At 44.6% G+C, this 12,979-nt stretch overlaps 1 protein-coding gene and 1 long non-coding RNA gene across 6 annotated transcripts in view; one reads left to right on the top strand and one right to left on the bottom strand.

Moving 5' to 3' along the window:
* The window catches only part of RASGRP1 (RAS guanyl releasing protein 1), a 72,424-nt gene extending 65,227 nt beyond the window's left edge, over nt 1-7,197 (bottom strand). For all 3 annotated transcript variants that reach the window (XR_006291545.1, XM_027831512.3, XM_037900510.2), the window contains exons 1-3: nt 7,058-7,197; nt 6,175-6,242; nt 3,945-4,126 (exon numbers count right to left, since the gene is read on the bottom strand). Coding sequence is in view for 2 of the 3 variants with exons in the window: in XM_027831512.3 (XP_027687313.1) it covers nt 3,945-4,014 (70 nt within the window). In the remaining variant the exon portion in view is untranslated. The remainder of the gene's footprint in view (nt 1-3,944; nt 4,127-6,174; nt 6,243-7,057) is intronic.
* Nucleotides 7,198-7,224: 27 nt separating this feature from the next.
* LOC122466201 overlaps nt 7,225-12,979 on the top strand; it is a 54,718-nt gene continuing 48,963 nt past the window's right edge. For 2 of the 3 annotated variants that reach the window (XR_006291547.1, XR_006291549.1), the window contains exons 1-2: nt 7,225-7,356; nt 7,961-8,022. This is a non-coding gene — a long non-coding RNA (uncharacterized LOC122466201). Of the gene's footprint in view, nt 7,357-7,960; nt 8,023-9,840; nt 10,180-12,979 lie in introns of those variants that run through there. The other variant, XR_006291548.1, reaches the window with a different exon arrangement.

The following is a 12,979-nucleotide window of genomic DNA, read 5'->3' as shown; positions in this document are numbered from 1 at the left end:
GGGATATGGGTGGTTGAACTAATGCCCACGTAATGCCCTACAGATGCTGGGGCCTCAGGTTCAGACCCAGGGTTCCGTAATTCCTAACCTGGGTTACAAATGAGTATAGATGCGCAAACCCTAGGTTAGCAGACCCTGGGTTTATTAACTTGAGTTCTACTAACTTTGAGCTTACACTGCCGTGTAGACATACCCGCAGATCTACCTTTCCACTCCAGACCTCCCTCATTCCTTCCCAACTAAAATTCAAAGCTGTCTTTCTGAAAACTCCTTGTGGATGTTTAGCTATCACTTTAAGCTCAACGTAGCCAAAATTGAGTTCTTGATCTTTCCCCTAAAGCCCTCCCCACTTTCATCATCACTATGTACAACACTAACATCCTTCCTAACATTGAGGTCCATTGTCTTTGACCCAGCCCCCTCTCTGGACCCACACTTCCAGACTCTGCCTAGATCTTGCTTTTTCCTTCACACACATCTCCTAGATCTGGCCTTTCCTCTCTGTTCATACTGCTAAACCTTCATACAGGTCCTCTTTTATCTCACATCTTGTCACTCCAACTTGCTCCTTTCTGTTCTTGGCAAAGGTCCTCTTGTCCCCACCCCTCCTTACATCCATCCACCACACTGCTACCCCCCCGCCCAAAAAATCATCTTCCTCAGTCATTGCATCCCTTCACTGGTTTCCCCTTTTCCACTGCATGACACAAAACAAGTGCAAACTATTTGTCTTCATTTTTAAGACTACTTGACTTGGCTCTGTGCTAATTATCATCTCTGATATGGAATAGGGCTGTCAACTCCCACCTACACTCTGCTACTGCTGCCAGCCTTTATTGCCCCATTAGACATACATCAGTTTTCAAACTGTTTTTGTCTGTGTGCGGGATCCAACGCGATGGGGATGTGATCCCCGACTGGGACCTCTAGGTGCTATTGCAAATATTAATGGAATAGCATAATGTACAGTGTGCATTTTAAAGTATGTTGTGTGCCTTCTTTTGGGGCTATTATATTCTGAATTTTCATAGCAGAGAACTCTTTTTCAACAAGTAACCCTAAGCATTAGTTTCCCTACTGTGCTTCCAATACTAATTTAATAAAATGTAGATCTAACATTAAAATAAAATATTGCACAGTTTCCAGCACTGGATTTATCAGGGGTGGTTATCTATAAAACCTTGCAAATCAGAGTGTTTTCTAGAGTGATTTTCTGAGATGCAGAAGGAAGAAAAATTCAGTCTGGAATAGAATTGTGACTGTTCAAGGCAGGGGTGGCCAACCTGAGCCTCAGAAGGAGCCAGAATTTACCAATGTACATTGCCAAAGAGCCACAGTAACACGTTAGCAGCCCCACATCAGCTCCCAGCGCCTCCCGCCCAGGGGCAGCTCTGCCTATCAGCACCTCCTCCCTCCCTCCCTCCCCGCACCTCCCGATCAGCAGTTTCATGGCATGCAGGAGGCTCTGGGAGGGAGGGGGAGGAGCGAGGGCATGGCAGGGGGCGGGAAGGGGTGGAGTGAGGGTAGGACCTGTGGACCCTGGAGCCAGGGATTGAGCAGTGAGCACCCCCCAGCAAATTGGAAAGTTGGCGACTGTGGCTCCAACCCCGGAGTCGGTGCCTATACAAGGAGACTCATATTAACTTCTGAAGAGCCACATGTGGCTCCGGAGCTATGGGTTGGCCACCCCGGTCCAAGGTAACTGGATAGCATGCATTGCAATTTCAGGCATAGAGTGGACTCACTCAGTCTGACTGACTTGTACTAATTTAGCATCTAACAGTTTTTGTTTTTTTTAACCTGATCACAAAGCAAAATTTTGTCTCCCCATCCCCTCTCCTGAAATGGACTCCAGTGAAGGTTGTTTGCAAGATGTTTGTAGTTAACCCTCGAAAGAACCCTCTGTAAGCAATGTCTTTATGTAGTTGTACCAGCCTCATTTCATGCTTTACTTAAATACTCTACTGTGAAGTCCTAAGATATTTTAAGGATTTGCACAGTTTCCAGGAAAACAAAACACGTAAGAAGAAAAGGAGTACTTGCGGCACCTTAGAGACTAACAAATTTATTTGAGCATAAGCTTTCGTGAGCTACAGCCCACTTCATTGGATGCAAAGACTATTTGTATAAGCTCACTGAATGGAAGAGATTGTGAAGTGCCTTTGGCTTATATAAGATTGTGTGGATTTCTACAGTACAACACAGTTCTCTCAAACAAGCTCTTCCATAAATCTTATGGTTACATATGCATTATTATTCATTTAGAAGGATTAAAATATAATTGATATAAATATGTATATTGACTAAAACAAATAGAAATATTGGATGAAATCCTGGCCTCATTGAAGTCCATGGCAAACACCACATTGATGTCAATGGGGCAGGATTTCACCTACATTATTTGAAAAAAGTCACTGCAACCATTCTGCTATCTTTTAATATAAAATGCATATCCTTTTTTCTTTTACAAAAATATAGGTACAAATTGAGAAGATTGGTTAATGAGCTAAGACAGATACAATACACGTGTGTGTGTATATATAGGCTTACTTTAGCACTTAGTTTGGCTCAGTTTGTCTGAAGAGATAAACAAATGTTAGTAATTTGCAGCGGGGTTGCAAGAGTGAGGGCTTTTTAGTGGTTTAATGGCTTTTCTTACGTAGTAAAATTCAATGTGTAGATTAAAATTAGATGGAGGAGAAAAAGCATTGTTGGTTCTCTTCTTCTGCAGATATATGTCTTCCCTTGCACGTTCTTTATAATCAGTAAGTAACAATGCGTGCTTTCCTCACTGGGGTGTTACAAGGATTAGTTATGGTTTGTAGAGTGCTTTGAAGAGGTAAAGCACCATATCAATACTAAGCCTTATTTAACTCCTATAAATCCTTCACTGAAAAGAAACCGAACTGCAACTCACCCTATGTATACATACAAATACAACTTCCACTGCTCTGCCTATTTTTTTGCAATTGACAACAAGTAGCTCGTTGGACATTTAGAAAAATTGGTGTCATCCTCGGCTTAATCTCCATTTGAAAAATCTGCAGTTTTCATGTTTGTTTACAGCTATAAAAAGGTGAACTCCACAAAGAAATGGGATGCCACAAGCTGCTGCTAGGGACTGAAATATCCAGCACATAGCATGGAAGGCTATAATATTGGCAGTAACAAAAGAAAATGGTACTCTATAGTCAAAGAAATACATCATTTAAAAAACAAATGATTTGAAAATACTTTAGATTTCTATCTTTATTCTTTGTAAAGGCTTTGAAGCCCTCCATCTGATTCCATAAAATATCAAAAATAGTGTTTGCTAATGAAAATAGAAAGCGTCTTTTTTTGCATAAGTTATACATCTTAAATGGTTCTCTTCAATGTAGATATTTTGCTGGTGAAAGCAAAAATCATGAATAATTCATAACCCCAAAAGTATATGATTAGGCTTTTCACTTGAATCTTTTCTCCTTAAGAGCTGATTTTTTTTTAAGTATCTCTTCTGATTAAGTAACAAGCATTCCTACTTTGCTGCACCTAGCCCACAAAACAACTCTTCTAATTTCTGACTAGATGATATAAACACATTTACACAGTTTGAGAATATTGCACTCTCCATTTTGCAACATCTACTTGTTAAACATCCATCCATGTGCAAAGAATTTTCTGTTCTGTACATGGAGTAACAAAAAATGAAATGAAAATTACTTCACTTCAAAATGCCTGGTAACTTTACTGTACTGATTAGGAGTGTCTTCCCAGAATAGAATAAGTTATCATTCTAAACTCTCATCATATATTACACATATTTACAGATCCATATTTTTTATATATATATATATATATATAAAAAATACTTGACTATATCTTAACATTTCACAAATTACCTAAACTGCTACTGTACAGAGGTCTGAAAACATTTACACATGATTGTTTCAAAGGACACTCACCAAAAGACTGAAGGCAGGTTTCAATGAGGTTCTCCAGGCTGGCGCCTTTGGCTAAGTGTCCCAAAGGCATCGTTATTCTGAACTCAGTGATCTGGGTAGGTTTTGAATGGGAGGCACAATGACTGATCTGCTTCAGTTCAAGTGCTGTTTTAGGGGCAGTGCTGCATCCTTGGGCAGGTTTCCTAAAGGAAAGGACAACAGTCAAGTGAGTACAATGAGAGCAAGGCAGTGGCAAATTTCACACAAGCCTCCGCTGCAGGTTGGAAAAGGAGGAGAGATTTAAAAGGCAATTAGCTCCCTGGAGTTGGGTTGGTGAAAAACATAACCCTCCCACTTGGCAAATGCACCAAAGATACCTCTCTCTATAAAATATACTTTCGGGGTGAAATATGGCTCTTTAGAGCATGGTTATAGAGCTCTTCATTTTTTAAATCTATATATTTCAATCTTAATGTAAACATAATTCCCAAGCAAAGCAACAGGCATTCATATAATCTGACACTTCATCGAAAATCAAACAATGTATATTATAACACAGGGAAAGTGTCCAAGTAATGACCATCAAGCCTATGGATATTTACATTTGGGCACTATGATGAAAGTGAATGGATTTAAGCCCATAGTCAAATCCTGAACAATTCTGGAAGACATCTACTTTAAAAAAAAAAAAAAAAAACTTTTAAGAAATAATGATAGAGCTCATGTCTGAAATATCAGCATGATTTTACAGTGGAATATTTTATAGTTACATGTTTTGTTTCTACTCTTAACTGCTCCTGTAAATGTCCACTTATACTGAATTTTTCTTGCTAAGTTACTAATGACTGTATTAACAATTTTATTAGTCAGACTTTCCAAGGTGGCCACTAAAACTGCACCCATAATTCTGCAAGTGCCTATTTTTCACACCTAAAGGTTTTGTAAGTACAAAAAGCTTCTGTGTTTACAAACAGCATTTGAGTTTACCTTACCTTATACCTAATACAATTTTCATGCAAACATAAAGAGATTGAGAAGGCACAAAAATCATAGATAAAATGTGTGCTCAAATTTGCATTTGCAAAGCTGCAGGCACCATTTTGAAATGCCTTTGAAAATATGGCCTGATAGTTCCCAGTCAGTGATCACCGCTCTATTTGATAAAACGGTTAGCTGTTTCAACAAATGTAAGTTGCACCCCACTGAAACATCTTCTAAGAGAGAACGTTAAAAATCATATGTGGGGTGAATTTTACTGATGATGGAAGTAAAACACAGATGGCAATGCCTGGAACAAAACTTTGTACAGTAAGCAGCAGTGCAGATCTCCTTCATGCACAGTTCGAACCCTGCAGTGAAACTGTTATTTTAACCCCCGTAGGTTCAGGTGTAAATATAAAATACTTATTCAATACAGTTTTTCCTAACAAAAGCACTTAAGATGTTAATTAATGAAGTCTAGCAAGGGCCCTGTAAGGTAGGTTTTTAGAGTTAAATTGTTTCTGGTGTAAACCCACTGTCTGTATATTACCGATAAGGAAGACAAGCTACAGGTGGAGTGATTTTAGTGTCAGAGCTGAAAGTAGAATTCGGGCATCCCTGACTCCAGTTCTGTGCTCCAAGGGGAGTTATGCATGCCTCATGAAGAGAATAGTACCCCTATGCCATAGCTCTAGCAATGAATCGCAATCCTTATCTGCAATTTCTCTGCTATTACAGTGCTGTGTAGTTCATGAAACTCATTTCACGTATAACCACGCTTGAAGCCAGATCACCAGAAATACAAAGCTAGTGTATGATGGCGCTGCTGATAGAGCGGATGCTAAACACCCCCATCCATTCCTGTTGAAGTTAGAATTCTTCACACAGCATGTCTCCTATTTTGTCTAAATGTTCCTGCCCTTAGCTTTATTGTGTGACCTCATGGTCTCATTTTATGGGACTAGGTAACAGGAAGGGACCAATCAGCTTACAAGATGCCCTTTGTCGATTCCCTTCCACCTCCCCTTCAAGCCAGGCTGCTACAGCACTACAGGGGCAGAGAAACAAAAGGTACATGTAGCCAGCATGTATTTATTTTGGCTGGTACCAAGAACGAACTCAGAACTGAACCGTGCATGAAATAAAGACAATCCCCGCCTCACAGAGCTTACAGCATGGCACTTTCTGCTTTCAAAAAGCAGGGTACAGAGGGTAACTAATCAATGACATGAGCTGAATTCATCAATTAATTAAAACTATATCCACTTACAGCAGTTAGTCAGCGTGTGTAAGGGGAGTGGAAGCTTCTTTTTTTCCACCCTGGATTTCCATTGCAAACTTTTGAAGGGAAAAAGAAATCACAAAGTAATGAACGGTCAGCTCGTGGGCTAGCACCCAGCACTAGGCGGCGTTTCCCTTGTGAGAGGGCTAGCACCGAAGTGGTGACATCTCTCACGCCACACTACAGACTAAAGCACGTTACCCCAAAGGGACAGGTGACTAGAGTCCTTAGACAGAATCAAAGATTCCACAGCTCTGACATTCCTGCAACAGCAGCCCCAGGGGGACGCAAGATCAGGCCAGCAGCGCTCCTGCTAGGACTCCCCATTTATTACAACTTTCAGGTATTCTCAGTCCACCCCGCTTTCCAAAGCAAGGCAAAAGCCCAGCTCCAGCTGGGAAAGTTACAATCAAGATGGGGAAATAGGATGTTTTTACCACCACATTTCCCTCCCCTCTTTCCCCCGGAGTAATTGGGTAGGAACGCGATGGGCTTTAGACACTCTACTGCAGCAGCCTGGATTTCAACCCTCAGGGCACTGCTTTCCCTTGTAGGTGGCTTCATCCCAGCCTCCCTGCAAGCGCGGCAGCAAGGCACCTCTGGCCAAGCCACCCCCCCAGGCCCTAGCCCAGCGCGGGCTCTCCAGAGCCAGGAGTGGGACTGGGCGCCCAAGGCACAGGGGCCGCTAACTCTGCCTTTCAGCGCGAGGACAGCGCGAGTGAGGGAGGGAGAGGGGCCCCGGGAACAGCCCCGGCCCGTCCATCTGCCCTGCATTCCCTCCCGCCTGCGTCTGCCGCCCCTTCATCCCCTCGCGCCGCCGTGGAGCTCCCGCGTGGAGAGGGATCACGAAGCCAAGTCACGGCAAGCTTACGGGTTCTCTCGCCTCTGCCCTAAGGTTCCCATTTCGGAGCCAGCCTCAGCCCTGCCGGGATCACATGGCGAGCGGGGTCACCAGGAGCAGCGAGGTTTTGGGGAGCAGCCCCGGGCATTGCATCTCTCCCTCTCCCCGCTCGCTGTTTCTGCTCCCCCCCCTCCCCAGAGCAGCTTCTCTAGAGACAGCAGTTGCGAGCGGTGCAGCAGCCGCTGCCAGCTGCGACGAATGAGAGCGCAGATCTTATCGCCAGAAGGAAGCGCTCAGCTGCTCTTCTCCGAAGCCACCGCGCTTCACAGGTATGGAACCGCAGCAGACTCGCGCGGGCTAATGGCAGCAGCAGCAGCAGCAGCATGTTCCAGGGCAGGGCTCTGTCTGCAACCCACTTGCTTACCCTGGCGGGCCGAGAGGGCTTCAAAGCCCAGCGGAGTTTCATGCTAACCGGAGAAACTCATTTTCCATCGAAAGGGTTTGTGGGTTTTTTTCAGTGGAACACAGTTTTTGGTTGGTGGGGGGGTTGTGTTTTGGGGGGTTTTTTTTTTTGTTTTTTTTTGCATAATTTTAGTCCCCTTGGCAGCCAAAAATGGTTCCAAAAATGTTCAGGGTTTTAACAAAATCCCAAAAAACTTCAAAGACCTAATTCACTGCAAACTAAATTCTGTTCATATTTGCTGATTCCTCCCCATGCCCGGAACAAAAATCCTTTCCCAGCCAACTGTATTATAAACCCATCGAGACCCTCTATTCCCCCTATCAATTGATAGCATACCCTATCCTCCCTGCATCTCAGCTTCCTCACCTGTAGAATGGGGATAAAGATGCCTGGCAACACCTGTCAGATCTATCTGTTAAGAGCTCTCTCTATATACTAAGAATTCTTCCATTCATTTATTTATATAACAGTAGATGTGCCTGGAGCTTATGGGCAAGGAAAAAACAAAAGAGTTGCCCTTCTGCAAGTCAAGGTAAGCAAAAAACAGAGGGGGAGGGAGGGAAATGGCAGGAGAAATGCCAGATCCAAGGAAGCCCCATGTGGAGAACATGTTCCATTAGAATCATAGGATTAGAAGGGCCCACAAGAGTCATCTAGTCTAACCCCAAGCCAAGATGCAGGATGTGTTGTGTCTAAACCATCCACGGCAGATGGCTGTCCAGCCTCCTTTCGAAAATCTCCAGTGAAGAAGCTTCCACAACCTCCCTAGGCAGTCTGTTCCATTGTCTTACCGTTCTTACAGTTAGGAAGTTTTTCCTGAGATTCAATTTAAATCTGCTATGCTGTAGTTTGAACCCACTGTTTCTTGTCCTGCCCTGTGTGGACAAAGAACTACTTCCATCTTTTTTGTGTCAGCCTTTCAAGTATCTGAAGTCAGCTATCGTATCCCCCCTTAATCTCTTTTTCCAAGTGAAACATACCCAGTTCTTTCAGCCTTTGCTCATATTGTATGCATTCTACCCCTTTGATCATGATCTGGAGGAGGCAGAGCTGGAGTGGGCAGCCATTCTCCACATCATCATCCCCTTCAGCCATTACTCCTGGGGGAATTTTGTACCACTGCACATACAGAGAATTTATTTCCCCCACAGATTTCTTTGCTTCCCCACAGAAAAATGACTTTCTGATGGGGAAGCAGAGGGAAGCCACAACAGCGATCATGCAACCCTCCTCAGCAATATGTTTTGGGTCCCCAGGGCAGCTATCAGAGAGGTAAATCACTGTGGGGCAGGAGGTAGAACTTGAGGAGACCCGACTGGTGGCTCTGGCCCTGTGCTGGGCTCATCTGCTAGTCTGGGCTGGGGAGGACGGGACTCCCTCTTCCCCTGCACGGCATCAAGGGCCAGGTCAGACCCACCCCCACCCACCACTTCCTCAACCCATTGCTCCTCAGCTGCAGGGAGAAGAATCCCTGTACAGGGAGTTGCTCCCCCATCCACCCAACCCCTGTGCATCCAGACCCTGTCATACCCAGACCCTCCTGCCAACCCTCATCCCCGCCCCCGCACTCAGAAGCCCCCCGATGAGTTGCCCTGCAACTGGACCACCCCGACGAGTCGCCCACACCCAGATCCCCACTAAGCCGCAACCAATTGCACCAATTCCACCCCACACGCTCAGTATCTGGACCCCACACTGAGCCCATCACATGCAGACCCCCTCTGCCAAGCTCTATCCCCCTCACCCCCAACCCCGCCCCCAGCTGATCCCCAACCACCTCCACCTGGACCCCCCTATAGAGTCCCATTACCATTGCACTCAGAACCCACTAACAAGCCCCTGTGCATCCAGAACACTCCACACGCAGATTCCCCATTGAGCCACCTGCACCCAGATTGCCCCACACACAACCCTCTCAACCCACACTGGGATCCCCCCACACTAAGCTCCTCCACATGGATCCTGACTTGCTGAGCCTACCTGGTGCACCTGGCACAGACGGGCAGGGCCCTGGGGTGTTTCTGGGGCAGGCAGGCCCAGTCCTTGCGCTGTGTCAGGGTTGGGTGGAGCCTCATCGTTGAGTGTCCAGGCGGTAGGTGGAGAGCTGCACAGTGATCTCCCACCTCTGTGCAACCAGTGGCCAGTGCTTCCCAGTGCCATGCTGGAGCCTCCACATTTATTTGACAAATAAAATGTGCAGAATTTTAGAATATTGTGCATAGAATTTTTAATTTTTTGGTGCAGAATGCCCTCAGGAGTAAATCATGCAGGAATTCCAGCAAGAAACTAAATGTTCCAAAACTTCACTAACACAGTTAAGGTTGACCAGTGGTGCCTCCTGCCTTTCCAGACACTCAGTAAACCCCTGAAGGGGAAGATCGCTGGAGGATCCATTCTATGCTGTTATGAAGGCTGGAGGGATTGAGGAACTGTGTGAGCATGCTGATTTAGAATTATTTCTCTCTTTCAAAATAAATAATTCCTGCCCTTAGTTTCACTGTGCGACCTCCTAGTCCTTGTTTTATGGAACAGAGTAAAAAAAGAGGGACTGATCCATTTTCATTGTCCTCTTACCTGGCTTAAACAAAGGGCCTGAAATTCTTTTTTATTCTGTGAGGTGACAAACCCTTTCGCCCAATCAGGCAGAAAATCTGCGAGTCCAAACTCTCTGCATTTCCTGCCTCTTACATAGGGGAAAATCTGATCCAAGGTTCTTGCCTTGAGGGATTAAAAATCTAAATTAATTAGGATGTACTGAAGGCCCTGAAGTTGTAATTTAGCAGGGTGTGGATAATGGATATTATGTGACATCAGAGTAGTGACTATCTCAGCATATTCATATCCAGCATAAAAAGCTATTGGCAGGTGAGTGAGGTGGCTCAAGAAATCTTTAATGGAATACAAAGGTCATTAATTCAAGTCTGACTAGTTTGGTAGTGGCTGAAAGAAGTTACCTTCCAGATGTTCTGTGGGTTATGTGAAATGAGTTGTTGAGTTCAGTTCCTAGTGGAACATCCCAGGTCACATCAAAATTCACCATCCCAGTTCGTACTAATTGGCATCGTCATATACAGTCCTGTCAGAAAGTCCAAAGGCTGAATGAGCATAGAAACTGAATTGCCCATTGAGTTCTAGAGGTGGTGACTTGAAGCAGCACATTGGTGGGATGGGAGAGCATTCACTGGCAGTACCTTCCCTGTTTAGTGAATAATTATAAATCTCCCAGGACATCAGTACAACACTTTTCATGAGGAACAAATGAACTAATCATTTAACTGCTCTGCTGAATTCTATGTCAGCCATAACAGCGCATTTTACAATATCACACCCCTGGACTTTCAGGGAGAGTCTCAAATGTTGAATTTGGTCACACCAGTCCCCTCTCCTTCCCAAACCACATTTCTGCAAATAAAGGAGCATCCTTTACCCTCTAGTTCAAGTAGAAAGCAATGGCATGAAATTGCATCACTTTGTATGGGCAAACTACCTTCTCAGAGGGTGCCTGATATAAAAATGAGACTCAGTGGCCCTTTCCAAATCCATTTTAATTATCAACTAAAACCTCATTTTGTTAATGTCTGTCAAAATATAGACATTATAGTTCAGATTTGGTAAAAAGATTTATAAGAGTCAGTGGAGATTTGTGACTCAGACTTTCAAGACCAGGATACTCAGAGATGTGTCTGCAGATAAGAATGGTGCCATACAGTAGGTCATTGTTTAAAAATGCAATTGGATGAAGGACTAAAGGTAAAGAGTGGCTCTTTAGTTGTGATTCAGAGTTTCAACTGAAAGGGCAAACATTAGTCATAATGTTAACAGCAGTAAGTACATGTCATGAAAGCATACGGCATTGTACTTTCCAATACTTCTTTAGGGACTGTTGCTCTCTAGCTGGTAGATGTTCCCAGAACATCCTTGATTGGTGCTGTTCTGTGTCTCACTCCACTTCTCACTCCCTCTTCTCTCCTCACCATGCTGCTAGAGCAGGGATCGGCAACCTCTGGCACGCAGCCCGCCAGGGTAAGCCCCCTGGCGGGCCAGGCTGGTTTGTTTACCAGCCGCGTCTGCAGGTTCAATTGATCGCAGCTCCCACTTGCCGCGGTTCACCGCTCCAGGCCAATGGGGGCTGTGGGAAGTGGTGCAGGCCGAGGTATGAGCCTTGAGGTGCTAGAAAAACTATGTAAGAGATTCTCTCTGAAGAACCACCTGCATGGCCACCGGTGCTCATTAATCACAACCCTTTGCTGCTGCACTATAAACGGCTCATGTTTAAGTGCTGGGATTGTGTTATCAAAGGTAACTCAGTCATCATCCTGCCTAAGGCTGGGATCCAGTCAGCTTTCATAAGCCAGCCAGTGTAGGCTTCGACAGCAGGGTTCAGTGTCACACAGTTTCAGGATTAATGGTACCTGTATTTACCCTCCATTGTCCATCAAGGACAGCCACTTAAGGTTTCCCGCTCCCAGCCAGCCCCTCTTTTGGATGGAGAACCACATCTCTCCCCCTCCTGACCAGGATTTCAAGGCTGCACACCCCTTGCCATCCTCTGTGATATCCCTAGCAAAACAGACTGCCTAAAGGACAGCCCCTGCACTTTGTTTTCCCTCCGCAGGCAGTGACAGTGTTTTTACCAGCAGTTAATACTCCACTTTTCCTAAGCAAGCACATTCAATCTTCAGGCAAAAACATTACAGAGAAAACGTAATAAAAACAGATTTTAGCACAGTAAACATAACAGGACTCACCCATCAGTCTTATGGGGGCCCAAATTGGCCAAAGTCTTTTCAACCCTTCCACAAGGGTTGCCTCCCCTCCCCCATGAACAGATGATCCTGTCTATTTTCTGGATCAGAAAGAAGGCCTAAGTCAGTTTAAACCCAGCTGTTTTACATCAAAAGCCCTTTCTTTGTCTGTTGGTCTCTGGAAAACCCAGTTAGAAGCAGTATATGAAGCCTCTGCAGTGGGAGGTACCTCTCTGGAAGTGTTTACAACCTAAGTGATTCATCTTAATCACCCCCACTGTTTTTGGTTCCTGGAGCTTCCTCCTGGAGTTGCATACAGTCCCTGGCCCATAGTGATACGTAAACCATGCATACATTTAATACATTATGGTCCGCAAAGATATTGCACGTGGATGCAATATCCATCATTTGACAGTAGGGTCCAGATTTTGAAAGGAGTTCTGTACATACAATCAGAGCCAAATTAGCAAGAGTGCTCAGCTTCTATTTAGGCACCAAGGTAAGAGGACAGATTTTCAAAAGAACCAGTGTATTGGGTGCTGAGCTTTTGAGCCAGTCTGGTGATAAGTGTAACAATGGAAGCTTCTGGAGGCTGAACACTTTTTCAAGTCTGGCCCTCCGTTTATAAAGGACATCCAGGAAAAGCAAGGTGTTGCAGGAAATAGCATAAGTGATTCAGTAGGTGCTATTCTTCTGAGTCAGCACTGAGCCAGTTTCCAGCATGTTGTCTGAAGATCACTGTGG

This window comes from Chelonia mydas, chromosome 6 (genome assembly GCF_015237465.2).
Source record: "Chelonia mydas isolate rCheMyd1 chromosome 6, rCheMyd1.pri.v2, whole genome shotgun sequence".
NCBI lineage: Eukaryota > Metazoa > Chordata > Testudines > Cheloniidae > Chelonia > Chelonia mydas.
Note: the sequence above shows the minus strand (reverse complement) of the source record. Positions and strands in the feature narration are given on the sequence as shown.